We start from the raw sequence: 13,166 nt of genomic DNA on the forward strand, positions 1-13,166 counted from the left end.
TTGTATTTCAGAAATATCCATTGGTATTGCTATTAGAATTTTCTGAAATACAAATGGATATTTCTGAAATACCATTGGAAAATTCTGAAATACAATTGGAAACTTTTTAAGTATAAAATAAAAATTCTGAAATACAAATGGAAATTTCTGAAATACAATTGGAAATTTCTGAAATTCAATTGGAAATTTCTGAAATACAATTAGAAACTTCTGAAATACAATTGGAAATGGTGTAGATTAATGTCTGGGCTATAATAATATAAAACAAGGGCGGGTGACTTTTTGAATAAAACCCAGGTTTTTGGATTAAAAATTATTTTACTTGTCCTCAAACCGAGAAACCTAGCGTTTTGAATGCTGGTTAATCACTGTTGTGGATCCATGTTTCGTCCATGGTTACGAAACGGTGAAAAAACTCGTTCATATTGCAGTTGAACAACGCAATCGTATGTTAACATACGATTTCGCAAACGCAATGAACCATGTGAGATGCTTCCACAATCTCTCGAACTTTCTACCTAAGACCCGCCAACACGATGTCGTGTAGAGACGTCAACTGGTCGTGCAGAACGTTCGCCATCATCCGTACGGAAGAAATTCCCATCGAAATTCAATAAACCACTTTTTTAACACTGAAATTGATGGTGCAGAATTCCCAAGCAAAGCCTTGGATTGAATTCAAAAAATAATGCTTTTCAGTTCATGAAATTAATTTTCTCCTCAATTCCCGCGTGGTAATCTGCTATCAAGGGCTGTCAAAAACAAACTAAATGACACAGCTTGTTATTGACAGGAGTGGACAGATAGATTCCTGTTGACAGGAGCAGTGTCTTCCTTTCAAAATTTAATAAATATAAATATTTTTGTATGTATGAATTTAAAATAGTTCAACGGCTAGTTATTATTTTAAAATGCTGTACCGCAATTCTGTAACTTTTTAACGACAAAATTTTGTCGTTAAGTAATCAAAATTCGTTAGTTAACAATATTTATCGTTAAGAGATATTCCGAATTAAATTTTACCGATTATTTTCGTTAAAAATAGTCGGTAGATAACGAAATTTGTCGGTAGGTTAACGACAAATAAAATGTTCTAGTTAAGCCATAACGATAATTGTTTAGGAGTTAGTTTTGTAACATAAATATTCGAAATAAGTTGTTTTTTGAAAGTACGGTTTGTCAACTTTTTTGTGTTTGTTAGATACGGACTGATTTGAGTTTTTAATATACAAATTAACATGCTTTAATTATCTTTTTAAGATAAATTTGGACATATATTTGGTCAATTCACAAGGTCTCTTATCAGTCATATTGTCATAATGTCCTAACATATCTCGTCTCGGCGGCTCGGCTTAACCGACTCTTAGGCACTTGGCACAGGTCTCTGCTGGCTGGTTACGATAACACAATAAACGTAGCATACATAGTAGTATTATTTTAGGACTTTTTTTAGCTTGAAAAGCAATAAAAACCACTGTGAAATATTAGGACATTATGAGACCTTGTGAATTGACCAATTATATTTATTTTGAAAAGCAAAACAAATCACTGTGAAATATTAGGACAATATGACATGATAAGATACGTTGCGAATTGACCAATTATATTAATTTTAGAAAATAATATTCGAATTTTAAGACCAGCTTTTATTTGGGGCATAATATCCATAATTAACACATTTCTGGAGTGTATGATGTTTATCCCTATATTCAATTTCCATTTTCGGCGATGTGATACGATTATAAACTTATATAAAAGTTATAAAATCGTTTTTAAGGCAGTATTCTAAGAAGAAAATTCATCTGAATTTGTCGACTGTCCTTATAACAACACATATCTAAATTCTGAATTAATGATCACTTGTGGTGCATATGTATTACACTGGGTTACTATTATTTTTAGAAAAAAACTCTTGTTCTTGTTTTCAGTAGGTTTCGCGAACATATTTGGGTGAGCTGATGCTTGATTTTTATATATAAATGCGATTATTTTTTCACACGACTACGAATTTATCTGCAAACACGAAAAAATAGTAAATATTTTTATGATTTTTTAATTTTAAAAATATTGACATTTATATTTTTAACTATTCGTCGTTAAAATTTATTACCGAGAGATATCGTTAACTTCAAATAGTGAACATTAAATTCGTTAAAGCAACCGATAGTTTTCGTTACTTAACGACATCGGTAGGAAAGTATAAAAAGTTACAGAATTGCGATACTGATTTATGTCGAAAAATTTAAAAACTGAAAATTATTTTTAAAAACTATAATTTTTTTAAATTATTTTTGGCCATTTATGTTTGCTTCACAAATCTTATTTTAAAGCTCCACATTCTTACTAGTGTTTACTAAAAAAACCATTTAAAATTATTAAAAATATCTCAGTTTTTAATATAACCTTTAGTTTTTTAAAAAATGTTCCCACAATTAATATTAATCATACGCTCTAGAGTTCTTTAAGGGAAAAGTTTAATAACTTAAAAACTATTGAGAGAGATAACACAAAACTAGAACATTTAATAGTCTAACGCCCAGGCTTTAATAATATGTTATACAGAATCTTTCAGTTTAAACACACAGCGATTCAAATTACACAACTGTTAAAATGAAAAACTTTTTTTTGCTATAATTTTCTTATTTTCAGTGCAGCAAAGTAGATCAGTTGGAATATGAACAACTTCTTAAGAACATAAATTTGAATAGTTTTTTATTCGCTGTTCTGAGTTTTGATTTAAAACTGATCCCCCACATACACAAATATTTTTTAAACTTTAAAATGTTTTAATTGTTTCTAAATCCTCTTTTATATGTACTTACATATTAAATTCTTTGTACATTTAAGTACAATTGTTTATAATTTATTTCAAGTTTTACTTTTACTATAAATCATCAGTTCCCCAATGTATGCATCACATTTACTAGCATTTACAACCCCTCAAAGTATGCTATAATTTTTTATACTTCCTTCGCTTTTTTAAAAGACCTTCAACATATTTTCTTTGTTTTTAAATTCAATTTTATTTCAATTTTCCCTAATTATCTTATAAAAGGAATTTTCCTTTAATTGCATTTAATTATTAAGAAATAAACGTTTCCATTAGGTTTCCAACTATACAAATAATAAAAATATGCACATATATTTTGACAATGACTTAAACTATTGCTCAATTATTTATTCAACATCTTTATACTATTTCACTCCCCAGAGTATGCAAATTATGTTGTCAAACTCAAAGACCCCCCCGAAAGTATGCTCGTTATAATATTTGTCAATTTAAACAACAATGAACTGCTACATACCCCTTGCTAGTTTCTAATTTAAATGACTTTTCTCTTAATTCCAACTATAAACACATAAACAGTCTGTTTTGTATAGATACGTTTAATTTATATTATCTGCATTTAAATTCAAATCCCCTAAAGTCTGCTAGACAAAATGCAATTTGCAAATTTTATCGTTTATATACTAAAATATATATGTATATAGAATGCAAAACTGCTATATAAATATAAATATATAATGTTAAATACATTTTCGTATAAGTGTAATGTGTACATATTTACATACAAACTAGAGCGTTAAAAGAATTCTAAAAGCAAATGCATAGAGACAAAGTATATGTATAATTAAATCAATTTAAAACAAATTTTTAAGAAATAATGATTATAAATTAAATAATATAAAAGTTTATATATTTATGTGTTAAAGTTTAAAAGAAAAATAATATATATATATAAATAAAAAGAAAATTAAAAAAAAAAAAATAATAAAATAAAAACTAAAAGTTAATAACACTGAATCAAGTAGCAAGTGTAACATTGCCTAGTTTTAGGCTTGAAATCAATCATTAAAATAGTATTTTGAAGTTTGTTGTATTACACTTGCTGCTAAAAATTAAACTATAAACCAACAATTATTGCTAAATTTCAATTTATAGAAATTATTGAAATCATATTTTTAAGCTAATTTCCAGAAAAATTTCCAAAAATAATTTATTATAATAATTGTAAATTCTTTTTTTATTATTACAAATCATTTAAATGTAAACTAAAATTAAGCTTAATATTAAGTCATATAAATTAATAAAATATCTTTGTTTTTCTAATTGCAAACATAAATGAAAAAAATTATGGCATATTTTTAGGCAAAACTGCTGATCAATGAACTGCTTATTATTAATAATTTATACATAAATGCATATTTTTCAAATTTAAATTAATATTGAAAACAAAAACACTGAAATAAAAAAGAAAATATTTCAAAAAACTGAGTTTTATTTGAATTAAAAAACAAAAAAGTTTGGTAAGACAATTTTATTACCATCACAGCCTCTATTCATCACAAAACTTATAATAACACAGTGCAAAATGAAAAAAATAACCATATACGGACACCACAACATGTTAAAAGACCAAAACAAATTTTCGTGTCTCCCAGTTTTGCCCAAAGAAGATTTGGGACATCGGTGTCATTTTTGCATAAAAGTGTTAATTTTCTCAGGCTCATATCTTGCAAACAGTGCAGAATTTTGATTTACTCTCTGAGGCAAAGTTGTAGCCCTTGCAATAAAGAACAAAAATTGTGAACATATAAAATCAAAAAAACCTTATCTTCAAGATAAAAATCGCAAAAAACTTTAATTCTATTTTTTTAAACTTTTTTCCTCTGTACAGGTCCTTAGGTAGCAAATCGTTCGAAATTCAAGGAAACAATTAACTACAAAAATGTATCTAAGATCTCAATAAACAACTTTCTAGAACATGTGAACTTCCTAGGAAGGATTCTTAACACCGTTTAGGTAGGTCAAAATAAGTTAGTATGAAAAAATTAAGAAAATTAGTGTTTTGGGCCATAAAGTATTCTATTATTATAAACTAAAGCATACTTTTAGGCAGCTTAAAAAAAAATTTATAACTAAATTTATTTCGATTTTTTTTAAAGTTTTTTGCGATTTTGATCTCGAAAATGAAGTTTTTTTGATTTTAAATGTTGAAAATTTTTGTTCCTTACGACAAGGGCTACAAATTTGTGTCATAGAGTAAATCAAAATTCCGAACTGTTTGCTAGATATGAGCCTGAGAAAATTATCAGTTTTTTTGCAGGGTAGAAAATGCATTCCAATTTGCCAATTGTCTAAATTTTAGTATTCAGTGATATTCTTTGAATTATTACAAATAAATCGTAATAAAAATGAACTTAAGCCTAATTAAAAATTTACTCCTTTATTAATATACCAAGTCTTGTCCCAATCCCTGCAGTAATACAGATTTTATTAAACATTTTCTTAAAAATAACTCTAGTGCGTATGATTTATATTAATTATGACAAAAATATTTCAAAAATAATAATATGACTAGAAATTGAAGAAATTTTAACAAATTTGTTATGATATCTATAGAATATAATAAAAGAAATATTGACCATTAAAATCCTTTATTTTAAGGTTTCAGAATTTACCAGAATTGATTTAATTTAAGTAAAATTTTTTAAGTTTTTAAAAATAATTAATTTTTTTTCGTATTTTTGTTTATCGTATCTTCACAAAATAATGTGAACTATCAGTAATTTGTTCAAATCTTAAATCTAAATATTTATTTTTATTTACGTCCCACCACAGTTGGACGAAAAATGATGTTTAATTTATAGATCCTATCATCTGCACAGGTCTGTTGGATTCCTTCTACTTAGTCTTCTTATTAATGTTCGTGCAAGTGGGTTAGGGTGAACTTCTAACTTTTTCAAATATGACTCCGCTTGTTTTTTTTATTTAATTTTTCACCAGGAAGACACCTAGGTCCTTATGAATGTTAAAATTTCGCACATACCAGGGCGCTGCAGTTATCATTCTTAATATTTTATTTTGGAATCTTTGAATTTTTCAATATTAGAAGCTGAGGCCGTACCCCATAATTAAATTCCATTGCACCATATGGGTTTTATTATTGGGCTGTAAAGCAAAAGTTTACAATCTAAACTCAATCTCGAGTTTTTAGTAAATTTGTAGTAATTTTAACTTAATTTGAGTCAATTTCGTATCTATATGCTTTTCCAGGTTAGACGTCGGTCTAGATGAGTGCCCCGATAGAACAGTCGTTAGTGTGCTGGACTATTAATCTGAGGGTTGCGGGTTCGATTCCCCGTCAGAGACTCTGGGTGTACAAGCAAAACGCTTCGCAGTTTGTGTTTGTTTTTTTAAAAAAAAAAACAAGTATGAAAGTATGGTCGGTCAAGCCCGACCATATAATACCCTAAATTAAAATTTTTCTTTTAAAATTTCAATAATTTATATTTTTGAGTGATTTTCGGAAGTGGGCTTATATGGGGGCTATGACCAATTATGGACCGATCACCATGAAATTAGGTCGTGTGATTAATGTCTATATTAAAGTTAACTATGTTGAATTTTGTGTGTTTACCAACATTTTTAAGCGATTTATGCACGTTAAAGTGATTTTCGGAAGCGGGTCTATATGGGAGCTATGACTAATTATGGACCGATCGTAACAAAATTTGGTGAAATGAATTTTGTGTATATAAAACTTATTTGGAGCGGAATTTGTGGAGATACATATATAAATTAAACATTTATGACCGATAAAGTCCAATTTCGGGTGGACATTTGTATGGGGGCTAGGTGAAATAGTGGACCGATTTCAGCCGGTTTCAATAGGCTTGGTCCTTGAGCAGAAAAAATAATATGTACCAAGTTTGATCGAAATATCTTCAAAATTGCGACCTGTACTCTGCGCACAAAGTTTATATGGACAGCCAGCCAGCCAGCCAGCCAGCCAGCCGACCAGACGGACGGACGGACGGACGGACGGACATCGCTTAATCGACTCTGAAAGTGATTCTAAGTCGATCGGTATACTTTAAGGTGGGTGTTACACTAATATTTTTGGGCGTTACAAACATCTGCACAAACGCATTATACCCTCCCCACTATGGTGGTGTAGGGTATAAAAAAAAAGATGCAGACCTAGATATTTAACTTCAGTTTGTTGAGGTATTATATGATTATTTATTAGGATTGGAGGGCACGATTCTCTACGCAGTGTGAATGTAAGATATATACATTTTTGCTCGTTTACTTTTATTCTCCATTGTTTTAACCACCTTTCTATGTCGAGTATATGGTCTTGTAAAAGTACAGATGCTTCTTGGGGGTTTTCATGAATGGCTAGAATAGCTGTGTCATCAGCAAATGTTGATATGTGGGTACGACTGTTAGTTGGCATATCACAAGTATATAGCAAATATAGGAAGGGACCCAGTATACTTCCTTGGGGTACGCCTGCTTCAATAGGCTGTGGTGAACTTATGAAGTCTCCCTCTTTAAGAACGAACTTTCGATGACTTAAATAACTTTCTAGATGCTTATGTGTGTTTACTGGTAAATATTGTTTTATTTTAATTTTAATAGAAGAGCGCAGAATAATATTTTTTTTCTTCAAATGTCTTAGATATGATATCTACCAGCCTGTGAGTTTGTTCTATGGTGTTATGTTTTTCCCGAAATCAGAATTGATGAGTTGGAATATAATCAAAATGATTCACCATCGGCTTTAACTTGTTCATTAAGAGTTTTTCGAATAGCTTTGATATATTTGACAATGGGTCTATATGATTCCACTTTAGTGTGATCTTTTCCCGGCTTAGGTATCATTGTAACTAAAGAAACCTTCCATTCTGGTGGATAATATTCAAGGCGTAATATAGCATTAAAAATAAATAGGATTATTCTTAATGCAATTTGGGGTAGCTCGAGGAGCATCTTGTTACTGATTTTATCAATGCCAAATATATCGCTAAGAACACCAGAAAATATCGATATCTCTCTTAAAAATCTTGAACAAAACTTAAAAATTGCTTTTGAACAAGCCACTCAAACAACTCAACAAATAAGATACAATAGAGTATATTCTGCAGACATTGAAAAGTTATTAGCTGAAAAAAGAAGAGTTCGTTGAGAGTGGCAACTCTACAGATCCCCTCAACTTAAAACGGAGCTTAGAAAATGTCGTAAACGCCTCAGTATGCTTCTTCACAAACGCAAAACTGAATCGATTATCGATCATTTCGCGCTCTAGAGTGATGAATCTCTCTAAAGCGCACAATGGGACGACTTTCATTAAGCGCTTCCTATCTTTAAATTAAAATAAAACAAAATGTGTGTGTGATCTCAATTAAGTTTTTTATTCGTTTGAAAGGCCTATCGATGCCATCCGAAATGTCCAATTTTCCATGACTCTGACGCATTAATCAGACTGAATTCATGAAATTTTGCTTTGCATTTATGGTCGATTGTGAGCAAACTAGCGAATAAAATATTATTCGAATAATTATGAACGAAAAATCAATAGTAAAACAACTAATTTATAACAAAAACTTAATTCAAAATATTTTGTTGTAATATTCGAATATTAAAGCAAAATTTAATCGAATAATCGTTCAAATAACGGCTTCACAATGACACAACTTAATAGGAATCAGTATAATAATGAAAAATATTAAATAATATAAGATTTTTGAAACGAATGAAATATTATTCGAATAATTTAAAAACTAATAATCGCTTAAAATCAACAGAGTTGTAATACAAATTTCATCTAAACTGTTAAATTAGAAACTTTTGGTATAAAATATGATTTTTGCATCGAATAAAATTTTAATCGAATAATTGCAAACGAATAAATGTTAAAATTGTATCTTCAAAACCAGAAAATTTAAACCAAATCGATACTGATATTAAAACTATTAAAAATATAAGATTTTTTTGTAGCGAATAAAATATTATTCGAATAATTAAACAACGAATAATCGGTTCAAATCATCAAGTGGAGGCTGTGCGAGAAACGATACGAATATGCCCAAAATTGTAAAACAAGAAAAAGAAAATTATTATTATTTTAATAAAATCAGTCTTCGGCTAATACTTGTTATAAGCAGACGCATTATCAAAACACTCGGATTGTTTATTTTTTACTTTTCTCGTTATCGCTTTACAAAGTGTTTCTTTTTTTCTCTACGCATTTTAATACATATATTCTATAGCGCGCTAAAAACAACTACAACATGCCCACAGGGCCCCCCAACCTTGGGGACAATCGTTTCACTTTACTAGCTGATTCGATAAGTCCTAAACGTAAAAAAACAAAATATAAAGACACAACACCATTCCCTCAATTACCTAAAGTTCAACCTCCCAATCCCAAATATATAATCATGCAAACAATAGACCCTAAAAAACCTATATCTAGTTTTTCCTGCTTTGCTGTGAATAGAGCAATAGAATTAATTAGCAAAGACATTACATCTATAACCCAGCTACGTGATGGAAACCTCCTCTTATTGGTGAACAACAAGCAAACTGCTGACAAATTTCTTCAGTCCAAGGAACTGGTTGGCCTATGCACAATTCAATGTAAGCTACATGAAAACCTAAATAGTACAAAAGGAACAATCTACGCCCCATATCTTAATGACATCCCAGAAGACGAAATCATCAGGGAACTTTCCAGCCAAGGTGTAATCGACATTTACAAATTCCAAAAAAAAATAGACGATAAAATGATAAAAAGTGGAGTAGTTCTTCTTACATTCGATTTATATCATTTGCCAGAAAAAATCAAAGTTTCTTGGAACACGGTAAATATTCGAGAATATATACCCAATCCGATGCGTTGCAAAACATGCCAAAAACTAGGTCACACAATAAAACATTGCAAAAATGATCCTATTTGTGTTCAATGTAACTTACCACCTCATAAACCATCAGATTGTTCTCGCACCCAATGCGCAAACTGCCTCGAAGAACATGCAGCCTCATCTAACAAATGTACTAAGTTCATTCAACAGAAAGAAATTCTTAGAATTAAAATTAAAAACAAATGTACAATAAGTGAAGCTAAACGTATTCATAAGTCTTCCATAAGTTTAATATCTCCAAATGCCTCTTTCTCCTCAATTGTATCAAATTATACACCAACACCTAATATTGCAAAAAACAAAAATGATATTACCCATAATACTAATTATAATAAAAACATCACAGTAAATAAAGAAATTGAAAAAAACGAAAATAAAGAAGTAAGTAATAAGACTGCACAAAAACTTACCATCAATAGCACAGCTCCCTCCACCTCATCTACAAACAATAAAAAAGTAATTCCAAATAATCCCACAACCATCACAGAACAACAACAATCAACTACTGAACAAATCAAACAAAACCAGTTTTTAAATAATCAACAACTCTTAAATAGAGTACAAGAAATAATAAATAAACCTGGAAAGCAACTAACTAAAACACTTGACGATGCAATGGATTATCAAATAATCCAGTCTAGCGAAGAAGAGTAAATAATTATTTAACTCTCCCACCTACTATACTCTCACTTCCCATCAATATGATCAAAATAATTCAGTGGAATATCAACGGTTACAAAAACAATTTTAATGAACTATCTCTTCTCATAAATGAGTATAGCCCTGACATTATAGCGTTACAAGAAACTCATATACCTCAGAACACTTCAATTATAATTACTCATACACTATACGAGGGGTACTTTTATAATTTACCCAATGTAACAACATCAAAACAAGGTATTAGCATACTTGTAAAGAAAAATATACCGCATGAAATTATATTTCACAACACAAAAATCGCTTCATTGGAACTCGTTATTAATCTTAATCCTATGTTTTCTATTATAAACTGTTATATTCCACCACACCAACAGTTTACTAATCAAGATTTAAATGATATATTACATCCCACCAAACAAAATTGTTTACTACTAGGTGACTTTAATGCCTGGAGTACTATCTGGGGTTCACAAACAACCAACTCAAGGGGGAAAATCGTGGAGAACCTAATTTTCTCGAAAAATCTAATATTATTAAACGATGGATCAGTTACACACTTATCTACTCATAATTCATTTACAAACGTTGATTTGTCTTTTTGCAATTCACAAATTGCACCTTGTATATCGTGGAAAACTCTTAATTCATTATATGGCAGCGATCACCTACCTATCCTTCTCAGTTTAGGATGTGACTCTAACTCAACAAAATATAAACCAATCAACAAATTTAAAATTGATAAAGCCGACTGGATTAGCTTTAAAAAATACTGTGAAACACAAAACACAGTTTCAAATGTATCACTTAATGTCAATGCTGAAGCAGCAAAGATTCATAAAATCATTAATTTTGCAGCAAATTCATCCATCCCTCGAACGTCATCTACCTTATATAAAAAACAAGTTCCCTGGTGGAACTCTACCTTAAATAAACTAAGAACAGAAAAACAAGATAAATGGCACACTTTTGTTCGTTCTAGATCCCAAACAAATCTTATAGCTTATAAAAAAGCAAATGCGTTGTTCAAAAGAAACATAAAAAAAGCCAAAGAAGAAGCCTTTTCAAAATTCACTGCTGCGATAAACCCCAACACCAACTCCAAAAAGATATGGAATGATATAAAAAAACTTACAGGCAATAATCAATATAACTCTTTTCGATTCATAAAAATGGACCAACATTTTTTTACAACATCAATCGACATATCAAATAATTTTGGTAAATACTGGTCAAACTTATCCCACGACAGCCAATTCCACTCGGATTTTGCATCTAAAAAATCGGAAATACTAAACCTCACATATGAAAACATACATTTAACCAATTCGGCAAAACAATTGGAAAACAATATAAACATTTTAGAATTCGAACATGTGTTATCTAATGCGAAAGGCAAAACTCCTGGTTATGACAAAATCTCATATCCAATGATAAAAAACCTGCCAACCTGTTTAAAAAGTAGAATAATCAACTTGTACAATAATATATTTAATTCCGGAATTTATCCCCAAAACTGGCGTAATGCCATTATATTACCGATACAAAAACCCAATAAAGCTGTTGAATATATCAGCAGCTACAGGCCAATATCGTTATTACCTTGTCTAGGAAAAGTATTAGAAAAAATCATAGCTGAAAGGCTCTCGTGGTATTCATTCAAAAATAATCTTATAACCTCTACCCAAGTCGCCTTCAAAAAAAAACAAAACACATTAGATGCTCTACTTCAACTTAACCATTTTATTTCACAAGGTCTCTCACATAAGAACCATATTTCTATATTATCCACAGATTTTGAGAGAGCGTTCGATCGCATCGGTGTTCATATTGTACTGCAGGAACTAATAAATTGGAAAGTAGGAATCAAAATATATAATATAGTAAAATCATTTCTAACAAATCGAAAGTTCAAAGTTCGAATCAACACTACATTCTCAAAAAATTACTCTCTATTCAACGGCATCCCTCAAGGATCACCTCTATCAGTGGTGCTTTTCTTAATTGCCTTCAACGCCATTAGTAAAATAGCCTCAAAATACAATATTATTGGACATTCATTATTCGCCGACGATGCCGTATTTTTTTCAAAAAATAACAACAACGACAGAGTCAAATTAGCCTTCACAAACCTGCTGAATGATATCAAAGATTGGTCAAAAAGCTCTGGAGCCTCACTCTCTCTCAACAAATGTAAAATTCTTCATATCTGCAGAAAACATCATTGTAGACCTCCAACCCTCTTATACAACAACATTAATATCGAACATGTCTCTCAATTGAAAATACTGGGTATTATTTTCGATAATAAATTCAATTTTAGCCAACATTGCATCAACCTGAGGAAAAAAATTATATTAGGACTGAATATAATCAAATACCTTTCATGTAAAAAAAGTTCCGTTCACACAAATACACTCCTCATGATAACTAAATCTCTAATACTTTCCAAAATTGATTACGGAATACAAATTTATAGCAACTGCCCAAAAAAGTACTTAAATATGCTAAATTCACCTTATCATGCCGCCATCAGATGTTCAATAGGAGCTTTCCCAACAACAAACGTTAAAAACTTACTTATCGAATCAGGATTCCCATCTATTACTGAAAGAATTTATGAAAAAAACATAAAACTAATACCTAAATTATACATTTGTAATAACCAAAATCTTCACCGACTCGTCAAAAATACCATAAATCTCAGACGTACCTGTAAAAAATTATCACCGATACACAGGATTGTTAACTATGTTCGAAATTTGTTCCCAACAATACAACCATTGCAAATT

The 13,166-nt window shown here is 30.1% G+C and overlaps 1 protein-coding gene across 1 annotated transcript; it reads left to right on the forward strand.

The window, feature by feature from the left end:
- Positions 1–9,081: 9,081 nt before the first annotated feature.
- On the forward strand, positions 9,082–10,368 carry LOC135950878 (uncharacterized). The gene has a single exon (XM_065500402.1). It carries the CDS (start codon positions 9,082–9,084, stop codon positions 10,366–10,368), a length of 1,287 nt encoding a protein of 428 aa, XP_065356474.1.
- Positions 10,369–13,166: the final 2,798 nt, after the last annotated feature.

The sequence above is a fragment of the Calliphora vicina genome, chromosome 2, assembly GCF_958450345.1.
Source record: "Calliphora vicina chromosome 2, idCalVici1.1, whole genome shotgun sequence".
Taxonomy (NCBI): Eukaryota; Metazoa; Arthropoda; class Insecta; order Diptera; family Calliphoridae; genus Calliphora; species Calliphora vicina.